The sequence below is a fragment of the Echeneis naucrates genome, chromosome 13 (genome assembly GCF_900963305.1).
Source record: "Echeneis naucrates chromosome 13, fEcheNa1.1, whole genome shotgun sequence".
NCBI lineage: Eukaryota > Metazoa > Chordata > Actinopteri > Carangiformes > Echeneidae > Echeneis > Echeneis naucrates.
This window is the reverse complement of record NC_042523.1, coordinates 956,116-970,921: the sequence shown is the minus strand read 5'-3', so window position 1 is coordinate 970,921 and position 14,806 is coordinate 956,116. Positions and strand designations below refer to the sequence as shown.

Sequence of the window (14,806 nt, the reverse complement as noted above, 5' to 3'; positions counted from 1 at the left end):
TCAAGAACCCCTGATCTAGACAGACTCACCAGGGTTGCATTCCAGGTAGGAGATTCAACAAACTCTGAGTCTATCCCCAAACTCTGAGTATCTGGTTCCATAACAGCTGATCGGCGTTGGTTCAATCAACTGAATAGTTTACATTGAGTTGCACACGTGCACAACCTCTATAAAAAGCCATCATCAATGGAGCCCCGATACCACGAGTCATGACCATGACAACTGAGAAGAAAAAAGATCCAGTTATTTCTACCCATCGAGATGGAGGTCTTAATGCAGGCCTATGAAGAGGTGAGCACATGTTTCGCTGTAAATGTAATACTACTGCAGCAGTGAAGTAGAAACAGCATGAGAAGGAATTACTACCCAAGTCAACACGTAAGTTTGGATGTACTCTTCGATTGATTTATCGAAGGGGCGGTGGCTGAGCCTTTAGGAAAGTAACAACTGAAGAGAAGTGAGAAACACAAAGCGCTGGAAATCCCAGGGGCAAAATACTGTATGAAAATTTCAACAGAAGATCACTAGCAACGCTAAAAAAAATAAAAAAAGTTAACGGAAAATTGCTAGAAGTATTAGGAAATGCAAGAGCAAAGTAACAACAAAAAATCTGTAGTTTAAAACTAAGAACGCAAATGGAAGAAGAAACTCTGGAGGTCATACGATACGGTTCAAGGAGCTGACAACGAGACACAGGGCTTGGAACAAGACGTTCTGGCAAAAAGGAGAGTGGAGACTGGGGTTCAAACACTGCACCGAATCCAGCCCTGAAACAGAAATGAAAAGATGAACACACAACACAGGAAACAGAGGGTAGCACAACTTCAAAATAAAAGCATGAACCGGAATCATGACAGTTCTTTTTCTTTGAGTGTGGCCAGTGACATCTTGGCTGAATGTTGACAGGAAGGACAGGTATGGTTCAAGTCCCTGGTAATTAGGATGAGGTCTTTTGGATGCTGTACTTACAACCTGCTTACTGTTGTGTGAAGGACATCACCGGTCGAGTCTATGTTAACAGAGGGAAGAACTTAAGCTGCTATCGCGATTACATGCGACAGCTCCCTCGGTAGACAGGAAGGCTTCGTGCTAATGGCTAGCATCTCAATGTCTATACTATATTTTCCTTGATAGTAATGTGCCCAGGGTTGCACCATTTATCGTTCACAAACACTGTTCAGACTCCCATTCTGAACAAGTCCATGTGTCGATAGTGACTCAGACTTAGAACACCACCCATTGGACACAGGAGGTCATCACTGTTCAGCTTTAATTGTTATTTTAACTGCAGCTGAAAGAGCAGTTGTTTGTCTGTGGACAGATGTGTCAACCCAACGGTGCCAAGACTGTGACAGATACAGTCATAAACATTGACAATGTCATGACCACAGTGCTCACGGATAGAAAGGTGCTGCATGGCATTGCAGCTGGTCTGTGTCTGTTTTTTTCTGTTCCAACTCGGCTGTTTTCAGCATTGTGTACTGACAAGTTGCGTCTTCACTGTGTCTTTCCTTAGTAATTGGCTCAGCTGTGTTTCTGGGGACACACACTGAGGGACATGTATTTATAAACCCGATCCTCTTAGAGAGAGACTTGGGATGGGATTTGAAGAGAGAGTCTATTAAGCCTTTTCAGCTGCGGCTCAGTTTCTGCACCTGCAGGGACAGTGGGCTGAACCTTCAGTCTCCTTTGGGAGGACATATCTTAGTCTGCTGGTTTGTGTTTGTCCCATTATCCTGGCCGAAACCACAATGGTACAGAAAGTTCCCACATATCAGAGTTGAGGAGTAAGGGCGGTCGGCCTGGTCGCTATGGCGGGCCACGGCTCATCCAGTTTGGGGGTGCGGTGTTGGTGGGCGTCAGCCCTTGCTGGTGCATGACGGGGCCCTTGCTGGGAGTCTGGCCGGGTCTCTTGCTCCATGCCCCTGGGCTTAGCCTGTGCTGTGTGGGGTGCGCCCAGTGGGCCAGGTCTCTTTGGTCCCTTTGTTTCTCTGTGGGCTGCCTCCGGGTGGGGGTTGCTGCTCCCGTGTTTTCCTACATATCCTTGCATGGGTTGGATCTGGCTCTCTCCGGGGAAGGGGGGTTGGCCTGGGGCTGCCTGTGTTGTAAGGGTTGCTGGGTGCCCTGGTGGCTTGGTCCTGACCTGCCCGCTATCCTGGGTTGGGGGCATGTTGTCATAACTACAGTCAGCTACCCACAGCATCCAATGACAAACTGTAGCATACATATATACACACATAAATACACTTGCATACATACAAGGTGCACAACTCACATTGCATGGAAAACCCTGCTCTCATGGTTTATGTTGACATTGATGTTGCTGCTGTAGTTGTTGTTGTTGTTATTGTTATTTTTGCACCCCCAACCCCCCCTCCTGTCTTCCCTATCCTGTTTCTGTTCTCCCTTTCTATCCACTCCTGAGCCCCAGCCTGGTAGCTTTACCTACAAACCAGTACCATTACCAATAAAGTTAAATGCAAATAGCGACAGGAGGGGTACGTCAGACTTCTCTTTTGCAGAGTAAAACTGTTTCAGCACACCAAGGCACCAGGAGCATTCATACTGCCTACCCCAGCTGATAAACAGGACAGGTTTAAAAAAAAAAAAAAAAAAAAAAAAAAAGGGTTGAGGAGTCAGGAGTCAGCCTTTACTATAAAAGTCAATTTATGTGCAACAATGACCCGTCAGCTTGGGTCATGTCACCATCTGCATTACACTGATAATAAAACTAAAGAACATGTTGTTTTCCCATGATGCTTCTCTTAATTTGTCTATACAGAATGACATCTTTGAAATCCCAGAAATGTGAATTAAGTATCTTTTTTTTTTCTTCTTTTTTTTTGTTTTTGTTCCAAAGACAGTATGGAGTGAGGAGGGAGTGACATGCAGTGTAGCTCCCTGGGTCGGAGTCAAACCTGGGACGCTACGATAACATGGCATGTGCAATAACCACTTGACCACCCGCACTGCTGCATGTTTATCTTTTCCTGAGCTGTCTGAATACAACATCGCTGCACAAACAATTAGCCTTACTTGGTAACAAATAAATGGATTAATTGATATACAGCAAGTAAAATAAATATTGCACGTCACATTTTTTTCAGTAAAAAGTTGCTACATGAAATTTTTACAAGATGTCGGTAACAACCCATACAACCCACACTTGGAAGAAAATCAAACTTTAGGTGTCCATAAATTAAGGTATATGTGATAAACACACACACACGCACACACATCTGCAGTTCCCATGTGGCCTTACAACACCGATATGAACACACACACACACACACACACACACTCTCCACTTCCTGTTACTGCTAAAACAACTCCAGCCTTCACTGCTCTCATCCTGGGAAAACTCCTCCTTTCCTTTCGTCCTCTTTCCTCTTTCTGTTTGTGTTGAGGCTACTGTTCTTTATGTCTCACTGCAGTCTTCATCAAAACAAATTCTTTCCATATCTGCTCCTGTTTACCTTTCATTCCCCTTTCTTGCTCTATATTGGTCAAGATTTTACAAACTAAACAAATATGATTTTCTGTCTCTCTGCCCTGTCTGATCTGTAATCTAATTATCTCCACAATGAACAGTCTGCTGCTGTCTAATTGATTTTGTTCTACGCAGAGATGTTTAATGTTTCTGGTTTTAGGGTCTGTTTTGCTCTTGACAAATCACAGGATGAGGACTGGATCCAGGACACATTAGTTTATTTTTATCAAAAAAAGAACTGTTTTAATCCTTATAGTTTTCCTCTGAGGTAATCCCAAACCTGCTAAAATTAGAAGATATCACTTCTCAATGACACCACTGGAAACAGTGTATTCAGGTTTACTACATTTGAAGTAGTGTCACCTTTAAAGAACATTGTGTTGTTGATTAGAAACTCCTATTTGATTCATGTAATCAGTCAGCCAATTATGTGTAATCTGCACTGAGTCAGACCTGTAGAGACTAATCAGGATTGTCGTCTCATATTCACATAAGAGCAGGAAAAAAGCAGCAGCAGTTCTGTTGACGAGGGGTCAGAGGAAAGTGTTACAAATCTGGATAATTGTTTGCAACATAGAGAAACTCAACACACATTTACAGGGAAATTATATGGTTTATTTAACTGAACATAATCAAAAGTAAAGTAAACTATGATAATGTCAGCAGAGGCAAACATATTAGTGTGTAAACTAAAAAACACAAATCAACAAGACCAGAGTTTTGGCCAGGTCAGAGAGGGATGACAGTGGTGACATGGATCCTCATGACCATCCTCATTTTGAACTGTTTTTGTCTTAGCTCTTGGCATATTGTGATGATCCTTTTTCAACATCATGGGACATTTTAATGTCTGAACAGTCACCTTTCATGTTGTTTGTTGTGCAGTTCTTTGTGTTGCCACCTCAGCAGAAAAGATGGCAGTATTTCATTACATATAAGAAAAATTACTCAGTGGATGAGTGAAAAGGGAATAGGTTTAATTTCCTTGCAGCTGTTCTGCAGGAGCTGTGAACTGACCTACGAGCAGCAAACATCTGAATTGTACATCTGTTAAATCCCCATTATCTAGTTGTCTAGCTTTCTAGTCTAGCAGGTCTCATTGAGCCAAAAGGAAAGATTTGGAGCCCATTTAAACATCTAATTATTCCTCGCAATGAAGAGCTTTTATAACTCAGTGGAGAGGACCAGGAAAATGCTGTATTTGACCCAGATACTGCGGCAGTAGCTGTACACCAATACATGACTATACATGTTTCCAGCACCAGTTTTCATCTGAAGCACTGATCAGATGTCAGTAATCTCTAGACCTGTTACAACCTAAAGGCAATTTATATCCCATCACAGGATGTGAGCCTGAAATATTGATCTATTCACTGAGGCAGAGAATAGATTCATTATATTAAAAAGTCATCTTAATATTTATTATTATGTACCTGGTGATAATCAGATGATAGAACAGAGTGGACAGTGTCTCTCACAGCAACGAAACAGCATGAACTGAGCTTGTTGGCTGAATGTCAGGTGGTCAGAAATCAGAAGTTTGAGCTGCTGCTCTGACAGAGTGGAATGACAAAGGGTCATGTAGCATCATGCAACAGTCAGTATGGTTGTGATTTTTCAACTCAGCAACTGAAACACACACACAGTTGACTGTATGAACAAATCAAACCTCTGAGGATCCACAGATACAACTGGTGATTGTCACACGTCGACCTTTGACCTTTCTCCAGCTTGGAGCCTGGAGATCAAAGAGGCTGTTTCTCTGTAGCCAATCTCATCTTGTTTCTTTGTTGCTGCTGTTTAATGACCAGAGCTATAAAGAGTCAAATCTGTGTCAGACTGAATCAAATATCATCCACAGGTTGTTTATAAACCTTTTGATAAAACTGATGATTCAATGTAAAGAGGAACTGGTGACATTGTTGCTTCTGCTCAAACTGGAGCTTCACTGTTCAGCATTTACATCGCAGTCATAACTCCCTCTGTCTGTTTCTGTCTGTATTGTGTCAATTGATCCACTTGAACAAAACTTCACTAAAGCACGATGACATGTTTGAATCCATCTGGGCCATGTTTTGCGTTGAAGCAGTCTGTAGTTGGATTTTGGCGAGATGTCAGTAGTTGGATTTCAATTTTTTGCAAAATAAAAGCAATATATCTAAAATTTCAGCAATGGTCAAGTGTGATGTATACGTGTTTTCATTGAAGGTGTTTTGTGAAAGAACTATAATTCTCGTAAAATTTTGTCTTGCAAGATTCCACTTTGAGGAAGATTGATTAAAGCATTTTGCATTTCCATGGATTTGGTGCACTGATTTACAGTGAACTAGCCACGTAACCCTGTATATCATGTCTGGTGTGGTGTAAATGCGAAAAAAGGTGTTTTCATTAAAATTTTACGATATTTGTCTATATCAACATGCCTGAAAAACCACCTCATGAAAGCATCAAAACATTGCTTGTGATATTTGAGTTTTTTTTTTTTTTTATTTCCATTATCAGATTATTAAACATTAAACAAACATTATTAAACAGCTGATGCCCTGAAAGTCAGAGGTCACTATGGTGATTGAAATGTCTTGGTTTCTACTGAGTGACATGTGATGTTAGTTGAAAAGCACCTGCTGCACTCAGACCTATCACACACAAATGCATTCTTAGGTATACACAGACTCTGCTAAAAAGTTGTAGCCTGTCTGAATTCCAAATTTCTCCTTACTGTTTTCAATTTTTCTTTCTGACCCTGGTGTGTCTGGTTACAAACCAACCACAAATACTGCAACATTCACTGCCGTCCCAAAAAATGCAAGTATAACCCATCGTACTGCAACACAAAACAAAATAAGTCACTTTATCTACTATACATCTATATCAAAACAGATGACCCTAGCCAAACAGCACAGTATTGATGAGGAGTTGGCTAAAATGACTGCCACTGATTTCCATCCCTTTTCTATTGTGGGGCATAAAGGTTTTAAAAGTTTTGTCAAAGCCTTAAATCCCACATACACTCTACCCAATAGAAAAATACTATTCCAAACAATGATCGCAAAACTATATGATACAGAGCATGCATTATGGCAAGAAAGAGTGAAAAAAGGCTGATCAGTTTGCCTGAGAACTGAATGCTGGACCTCCAGAACGACCTGCTCTTTAATATCTGTAACTTGCCAATGTATTAAAAATTACAAGATGACATCTTGACTGCTGGACTGTTCTGGTTTCACCAACAGACATAAGACTGCCAAGCAGAGGAAAAAGTAGTGTGCTGTGTGAGTCATAATGCTGCAAACATGACCAAAACCATAAAACTCCTGAAGTGGTCCCAATAAACTTGATGATTAGAGATGCCCTGACGTGTGGGGGCTCTTCCACAAAAGCACAGTAACTGCAGAGAGGCTGATGTCCAAACTGAGGACCAACGTTTTGTTCACTTATTTTTGTTCAACTAAACATTAAACCAAAGTACAACTGCTTTTATAACAGAACTAATTCTCAAATAAAGGAATTACAAGGTTTGTACGAAAAACATTGAATGCAGAAGAGGATTATCAACACATAATCCATTCATATTTGCTCAATTGGCTAAAATATGGGGATAGTGGGGACTAAATGTGGGTCAAAAAAGGGGAGAGAGAAAATTCAAGATGAAACAGCTGATAGACAAATAAAAAGAACTACCCATGCTACCACTACAGGTTGTGTCCGGATTTGGACCAAATTATTTTGAAACTCCTGACCGGATGTGATCGGTCCCCCCCAGCTAGTGTCTCCAATGTCTAGTCAGTACACCGGTCCAGCGGCTCCAGGCTGGTCATAGTCTTGAACTGTAGCGCTCTGTGGATGAATTCTCTTGACGGACAGAGCTCCGCCGCCGTGTAAAAGTCTGGGAGCGAGCCGCTTTCTCTGGTGAGTCCCGGTCCGTCTGTGGATTGTACTATGGGGGAAAGAGGAAAAAGTGATCAGGAACTTATCGGTGATTGTTAAATGTTTGTCGTGGCTCAGGTGTTTCAGGTTTCACGCAGAACCCGCTGCTCTCAGATTTGTACTGAGCATCCTGTCACTTTGCAGGACTCTACGGGACTCTCAATTGAGTTTTTAGTAAACTCCATCTGGGCCGGGTCTGAGCAGGGCCCCGGGACCCGAGGCCCTGTGGGATTTCTGGTTTGACTCGGAGTCCAGGGTCGGATTACAGGCTGCTTGGTCAGAACCGGGAGCTGGAGTTACACAACACCCCGCAGAGGTGGAGGGAAGGGGGCCGCCCCAGTTTACTGGTTTGATCAGGTCCTGATCACTTTGTGTCATTGATTATTGTCCTGAATGGAAGCACACCGAACATAAACGATTATAGTGACGAGTCTGGGGATGACTTAAACGAATTGAACAAGCTCGAAGTAAGAGGAATAAAATCTGTTTATCTGACGGCAAAAACAAACCGAGCAGCTGCAATATCAGAGCATTTTATCAACAGTGCCCCCTGTTGTGCGTAATGACGTAAGGCTGCGAATAAAGACAGGAGATTGAGGCTGGCAGCTTCATGGTGTCAGGGTGAGACCGTGGCACTCGACCCTGACTCTGTGCTGCGTTCAGGGTATCAGGGTGAGTCTATAGTCCTCGCTCCTGACTCAGCGCAAGTTCATTTTCAGGTTCTATGGTACCTCAGGGTGACACCTGGGAGGATCTGTGACATTACTGTACCATGTATTGTCACAGTTCAAGGGGAGGGCCACCCTGCCCGATGAATAGAAGACCCCAACCAGTCTTCAGATATCCAGGATGGATGAGCAGTCAGAAACATTGTATGGTGAAATTACTGCACAGATTAAGCCACCATCACCAGCAGCAGTCAAATTTCATAGAGATGCAAAGCAAACACAATCACATTTCATGTGTGACTATGCACCCACCTCTAATTTCATCTGATTTCTTAATCTGGCAGTCCACAAACACAATTACCATTTCTGCTTCTTTTTTTTATTTTTAATAAAATGCATTTCACTGAACATCACTGTCTGTGTTCATCTGTGCTGCAGCTGTGTGGTAGGGTGCACTACTAACAGGGTAAAGAACCCCGATCTAAGTTTTTAGAAGCTGCCAAACAGAAAAAATTGGCTTTTAAATGAGAGAATTGGGCACAGGCAGGGACGAGGATGAGAAAGAACATAATTAAGCCTAGCTATGGTTATAGCTTGATAAAGCAATCTCATCAAACTTCTATCCATGTCCCAGTATACATGTATGGGAGTGAATTCTATTTATTTGTTGAAATCATATCACCTCCACTACGAAAGATGGTGATATATCTTTCGCCTTGTGGGTAATGGGCCACTACCGAATTACCTATGACGTCACAGACCACAACAGAGGTGGAAAGAAACAAAGACCGGTGAACTAGCACGTTAGCCTCTGTAGCTGTCCAAAAATTAGCTGAGCTGTAGACTTTGCCATGTTCTACATGTAGCAGTTAGCTGGCTTCTTTGGTGTGACCTCCTACATTTGCATTTGCCGTTCGACTTCCGGGTCATAGTTTAGCGCAGCACTTTAGCACATGCGCAGTTCACCTCCTCCTGCTCCAGTCTGACTGTCTGTATACATGCAGCAGTAGATTGACTTTCAATCCCATTATCTGGGTGTGTTAGTCCGACAATTTTCAGGCAGCACGGTGGCGTAGTGGTTAGCACTGTCGCCCCACAATAAGAATGAATGAATGAATGCGCATAGGTTTATCTTTTTTATTAGCTTTATAAAATGTAACTTATGCAGGACTTGTTTTTTTTAATCGCTATTAGGTTAAACGATGAACCATAAAACAGCTGACTCTGACTGCTGGGTCTTCAAGGCTGACGATGGGGCCCCTTGTCCTTGCCTGTATCTGCTTCTTCTCGTCTTAAAGGCTCATTTTGTTTCTGTTCGGCAGCTTCTAAAAACTTAGATCGGTGTTCTTTACCTTGTTAGTAGTGCACCCTACCACACAGAAGCTTTAGGGCATTTGTTTGAGTTTGCTGGCACACGTAGAGTGACAAGAGGCACCTTCACACAATACAAAGTCAATGGAGAGCTGTTGATTGCTTCCCCCTCTAGTGTGGGTGGGGATTAAATGTGCTCTATCTCTACCCACTTTGAAAACCAAACAAAAACCAAACTGCCCCCTCCTTTGCATCTGTGACGTTATCGCGTTGTGCCACAGAAAAGTAGTCTGGGTAAAATTCCATGCTCTGTTTAAAAAAAATAAATAAACAAATAAATTAAATTAAACGATTCCTCAAGGCAGAGGAAATTCCATAATATTTTTTTGTAATTGAGGTACTTAAGTTATCCAAGGAAACTTCAGCCCTACTTTTATGCATGAAAAGTGCCATACAAATAAAATTTTATTTGAATACTAAGACGTTACCTCTGGAGGCCCCTCTGTGACAGCAGATAATGTCTTCATAATTTTCATCATCCTGTGAAGATGTGCTTTATGTCTCAGTAAACTTTAAACTATATAATAATATATAATAATCTATGTAGTATTGAGTAGCCTAGAGTTATGTATTGGCATGCGGTTCCACAAGGTGGATATTCCCTTTAGAATTTGTTGGAACCAATGGAAAAACTCATGAAGCTAAATAAACATATGTATGAATTATATAAAAGAGAATATGTAGGCCGAGGCCTATTTTATCAGATTAAAGCACTTGTGGTTTAGGAGGTGACTGGCTCCCACCTGAGATTTACCTATTGGAATTCTGTTCTTGTATTTCATTTTAAGATTCTTCCAAGTCTTGCTTGATTGCACCTAAATGAAAATTAATTTTAAATGCCATACAATTACACTGGTTTTCTCCTATTATGTTACAATTGTGATTAAATATATCAAATAAATAACATTAAAACCTGCTCTTTGACTTGAGCAACAGTTTTCTCCCTTCACAGTTCTGTTCTTTGCTGCTGCATGCATGGTAGCCTTTGTTTTTTAGAAGAAAAGCCTGTTCAAAGTCGTAGTAAATGATGTTTTCTGATTACAGACTGGAAAAGTTTCCTGTTTTCACCTGCTGCTACAGTGAATATCGGCCTCCAACGATCTAAGTTCTCAAACTGGAACTGAGTGTGTGTTGTGTAAGTGTATGTATTGTGTCTCTTTGTGTTTCTGTGTCAGTTTCTCTTTCTCTCCTTCTCTATGTAGATATGTGTATCTACATGTACAACATGTCTGTATGTGACCACAAAAGAAACACTGTTAACCTGTGAAGCTGCAATGTGGAGACTTTAACAGAAATGACACGTTATTCTGAATCAGAGCTCAGAGTGTGTTGTTTCCAATGAATAATGTAAGGGTGTGGCCATTTTCAAAGATTATGTGATGACGTGATGGAGACAGAAGTTTTTAAAAATGTAAATGTATTATGAGTAATTTTTCTGAATGAATGAGTAAACAATCACATAAACTGAGCTCATAACAGCTAATATTGAACACAGGTTGTTGTTCTGTCAAGAATTTCTTTAGATCTCAGTAGATTCACTCATGGTCCCAGGCTCAGGCCTCTTCTTCAGTGTTGATTGAAGTTTGCGACATCACAACCCCCAGTGTCATTTACTGAGAAAGAATGGAGGATCGGGTGAGTGCCTCCCAATGAAAAGAAGGGGAATGACACCAAAAATGCTTGTTGTATTCAGTCAGTTTATGAACCTGTTGAAGGTAAAACACCAAGGGACCATTTAGGATGACTCAGGCCAGGACTCACACAGCACAGCCCCCCCTTCAGCAAACACACTGGATTCTTGGAGTTTTTTTCATCATCATGTCCTCTGGCTCACTGAAAAGAAGGTTGTAAATCTCCTCCCCCATCTCCCACCCTGCCTTTGGTTCTAACTCACTTTTCTCTGGTTCCTCCTCACAGATCTTCGGCATGTCACATCATTTTTGAAGGTTTTGCAAAGATTAGAGACTGAACCCATCCAACTGAGATTACTGTCTTAATTTTCATCTTTATCTTCATCTGCATCCATCCTATATGAAAAGAGAGAAAAAGCATTGTTTAAAGGGATGAGACAGGTTCTGCCTGGGTGGGGCTTTTCTGTGTATGAGGAAGTGGCTGCTGGTTAAGCCTCCTCCCCACTCCCCAGCCGTTGAGTTACGTATCATTGTGAGTCTCCTCCCCAAGGAGCAGTTGGTATAGTCCAACCTAAATCCTGTGTGCTGAAGAGGAGAAGCACAGACTGGATCACTAAGCTAGAAGAGAACCTGCTGCGGACACTTTGTTTGCTTTGACCCCTCAACCCACCACACACACCCCAAAGAAGCCCACCTTAGGAGCCTTCCTGCTTCTGTTACACATAAACCTCAAGTTGCATCTCCAAGGGCAAAATGCCGGCAAAGACACCAATATACCTAAAAACTACAACTCCCAAGAAGGGAAGGAAGCTTAAACTCCGGGAGGTCCTCTCTGGTGACATGATCAGCCCCCCTCTGGGTGATGTACGTCACAGTGCTCATGTCGGCCCAGAAGGGGAGGGGGACATGTTTGGAGATGTGGGTTTCTTGCAGGGCAAGATTGACATGCTTCCATCCTTGAGTCGGACACAAAGTGGTCACGCATGCTCACAAAGCGCAGAGAGATGCCTGGAGGAAGGCTTTGCTAACAGACAGGACCCACACAGCTATGCTTCCAAAGGCTTCCATTACCAGCACTGCTCCACAGGCCTGATGAAGAATACTATCTCCATGCCTGTCTTCATTGCCCATGAACAAGCTCCACCCAAACCCCCACGCCTCCACTTGGATGACCCTTCCCTTCCCTCTCAGCAAAATTCCTTTCTTCTCCAGCAGCAGCAGGCCAACAGCCTTGGTCAAGCTGATCACCATCGCCACCAGCACCCGAACCTGTCACTCTGTGAGAATAGCGTTGTGGGCCGCTTGGTATCAGAGCCCTACCGTGACATCTCTCTGTCCCCTGCCATCCATCAGCCTTTCCCCTCCTCTGGCTCCTTCTCAGAGGTCTCTTCTGAGGACTCAATGTCAGAGACTGGTGGGCTCCTGGACATTCGGAGGGGCCTCAGCCTGGACTCGGATGCTGGTCTAAGCAACGAGGACCTGAGGATTGACCGCAGTGAATCTCCCTTTGCTGCCTTTCATCCCACTGGCCTCATGCCACCACTCAGCGTATCACGGTCAGACTCCCTGGTGGGGTTGGACCTGGATCTGGGACCATCCATCCTGGAGGATGTCCTGAGTATCATGGACCGGTACAAGACTGTGGACAACCGATGTGAGGTGTGAGTGAGGAGATGACAGTGATGAATGGAGCCTGAAACCAGTCCTGAACCTCAGATTGTCAGATGATGTTGAGCTTGTTTTCATGAGTTTCACTCAGCAGTCGACTCAACTAGAGACAGGGTCCAAATGACCAAGCTCAGTCCAGTGAAAATTCTCCTTTGGCTGCTTCAGGTTTTCAGGTTTTAACATAAGAACTGGTTTCTGTCCTCCAATGTGACTTAGTAATTAGCGGGAAACAGAAACTTCATTCTCATAGGTTAACCACTAAAATGCAAAAAAAACAAACAAACAAAAAACTGCTCCTTCCCTCCATGATGTGTCACTGTCAGCGCATCTGATATTCACTGTCTACATCATCACAGAAGATTTCATTAATCATTTCATTAATGCTGTATATACATATATAAATATATATCACTATGTCTCTATGAATAAAGGGTTCATATAAAAACACATCAGTCATTCAATAATAAATAAAGGAAGAAGTAGGGACATGATTTACTGATACATACATACATAATACAATCTCGCCCCCTGATGGTTATTAGATTGAATGCAAATTTGAGACTGGCATTGGCTTTGTTATTCAGACCCAGAGTGCAGGTCAAGGTTCAGAACCTGGCCAGGTCCAAGTGTGTCCAAATTAACTTGAAATTTTAGTATAACTGTACCACCCCTCCTCACATCTAAAAGGACCTGCTGGACGAGTGGTTTACATGGTGCTGACATGGTTTGGATCAGATTGCCATCCCCCCACCCCCACACTATGCAATTACAATGTAACTATAAAGGGAGCGTCATGATGGGCAAAAACACTTCTGGCAGGGGTGCTTAAACTAAGCTTTCTAAACCGGTCAAAAGGGTGAATCTGCGCCTGATGACACAGAATGCTGACCCTTAAACTAATTAAATAATTGATGTACAACTCTCTATCAAATCAGTACAAATGTACTTTATCACTTAATTTCTTAATATCATTTACTTACCCCTTTTTCATCAGTATGTTCTTAAAACATGCAAGTATATCCAAACCATATGCATATAAAAGCATATAAAAATTATAAAACACTCCGAAGGACAAAGTTGACACATTTGCTTTTAACAATGTCAACTTCTTGCAGAAGAAGGAAGTAGTAGCAAAATTAGACAAAATGATGACTATTTCAATATTTATGTGATACTATCTCACAGAGGGACAAAGTCCAATGCAGATGTGGCTTCTTTAGCACAACAAGCTCAACTATGATGTATCCTGGACATTTATCTTTGTAAAGTGAAATCAAAAAGAAAAGATTATGATGAGCGTAAAGATTAAATAGTTTATTAAAATATAATAAATGTAATGATTAGAATCTGTCAGCCAATGGATAAGGGAGTTTATTCCATTATTTGATAGTAATATTTAGAGTTTAGTTGGCCCCTGACTCTGATTAAAAGGTAATAGCAGATAGGATAGCAAAGAATTCAGGTAATCTAAATTAAATAATAAACACATCATTTGGAAAGAAGAAGGCAAAGCAATAAAATGAGACAAAACATAACAGTAAAGAACAAAATTGTGGCAAGAAAAATGGAATAAGGACACTCAAGGCAGAAAATAATACAAAGTTCTGCAATTAGTGTATTATTATTATTAGTGCATTAGTGTATACAGAGTGTACAAGGTAGAAACAGAAGAGATGAGGTCATATTAAGATTAACATTTGATCACACGGGATTAAATAAAACATTATTCATATTGGGAAAAGTTCAGTCACAAATGTGCATAGCATCTAACGTAAAGTGTTGGACAACTACTCATGAATTCGTAAATATCACGACGAAAGAATTAGACTTACACCGGGTAAGAGAGAAGGATCGGTCAAGATTGGCAAATGTCAAGACTTTGGAATCCATGGAGAGACGGTGAGGGAAATACACAGAGGGTCTATTTAACACTACATTAACAAACAGTATCACGCGATATTATTTTTTTTTACTAACCAACCAATTAATTACGGAAGTGATCACCGTCACTCTTTGCATACTCATCGTAGACACATTATGTCCTTTTAGTA

General features: G+C 41.7%; 1 protein-coding gene across 2 annotated transcripts; it reads left to right on the top strand.

Moving 5' to 3' along the window:
- Positions 1 to 7,262: 7,262 nt before the first annotated feature.
- Positions 7,263 to 13,190, top strand: LOC115053206 (cdc42 effector protein 2). 2 transcript variants are annotated; one of them, XM_029517775.1, is made up of 3 exons: positions 7,263 to 7,399; positions 10,501 to 10,591; positions 11,374 to 13,190. In XM_029517775.1, exon 3 carries the CDS (start codon positions 11,841 to 11,843, stop codon positions 12,750 to 12,752), a length of 912 nt encoding a protein of 303 aa, XP_029373635.1. In that variant the 5' UTR covers positions 7,263 to 7,399; positions 10,501 to 10,591; positions 11,374 to 11,840; the 3' UTR covers positions 12,753 to 13,190. The 2 variants fall into 2 exon arrangements, with proteins under 2 accessions (XP_029373635.1, XP_029373634.1); XM_029517774.1 differs by having other exon boundaries at positions 10,501 to 13,190.
- Positions 13,191 to 14,806: the final 1,616 nt, after the last annotated feature.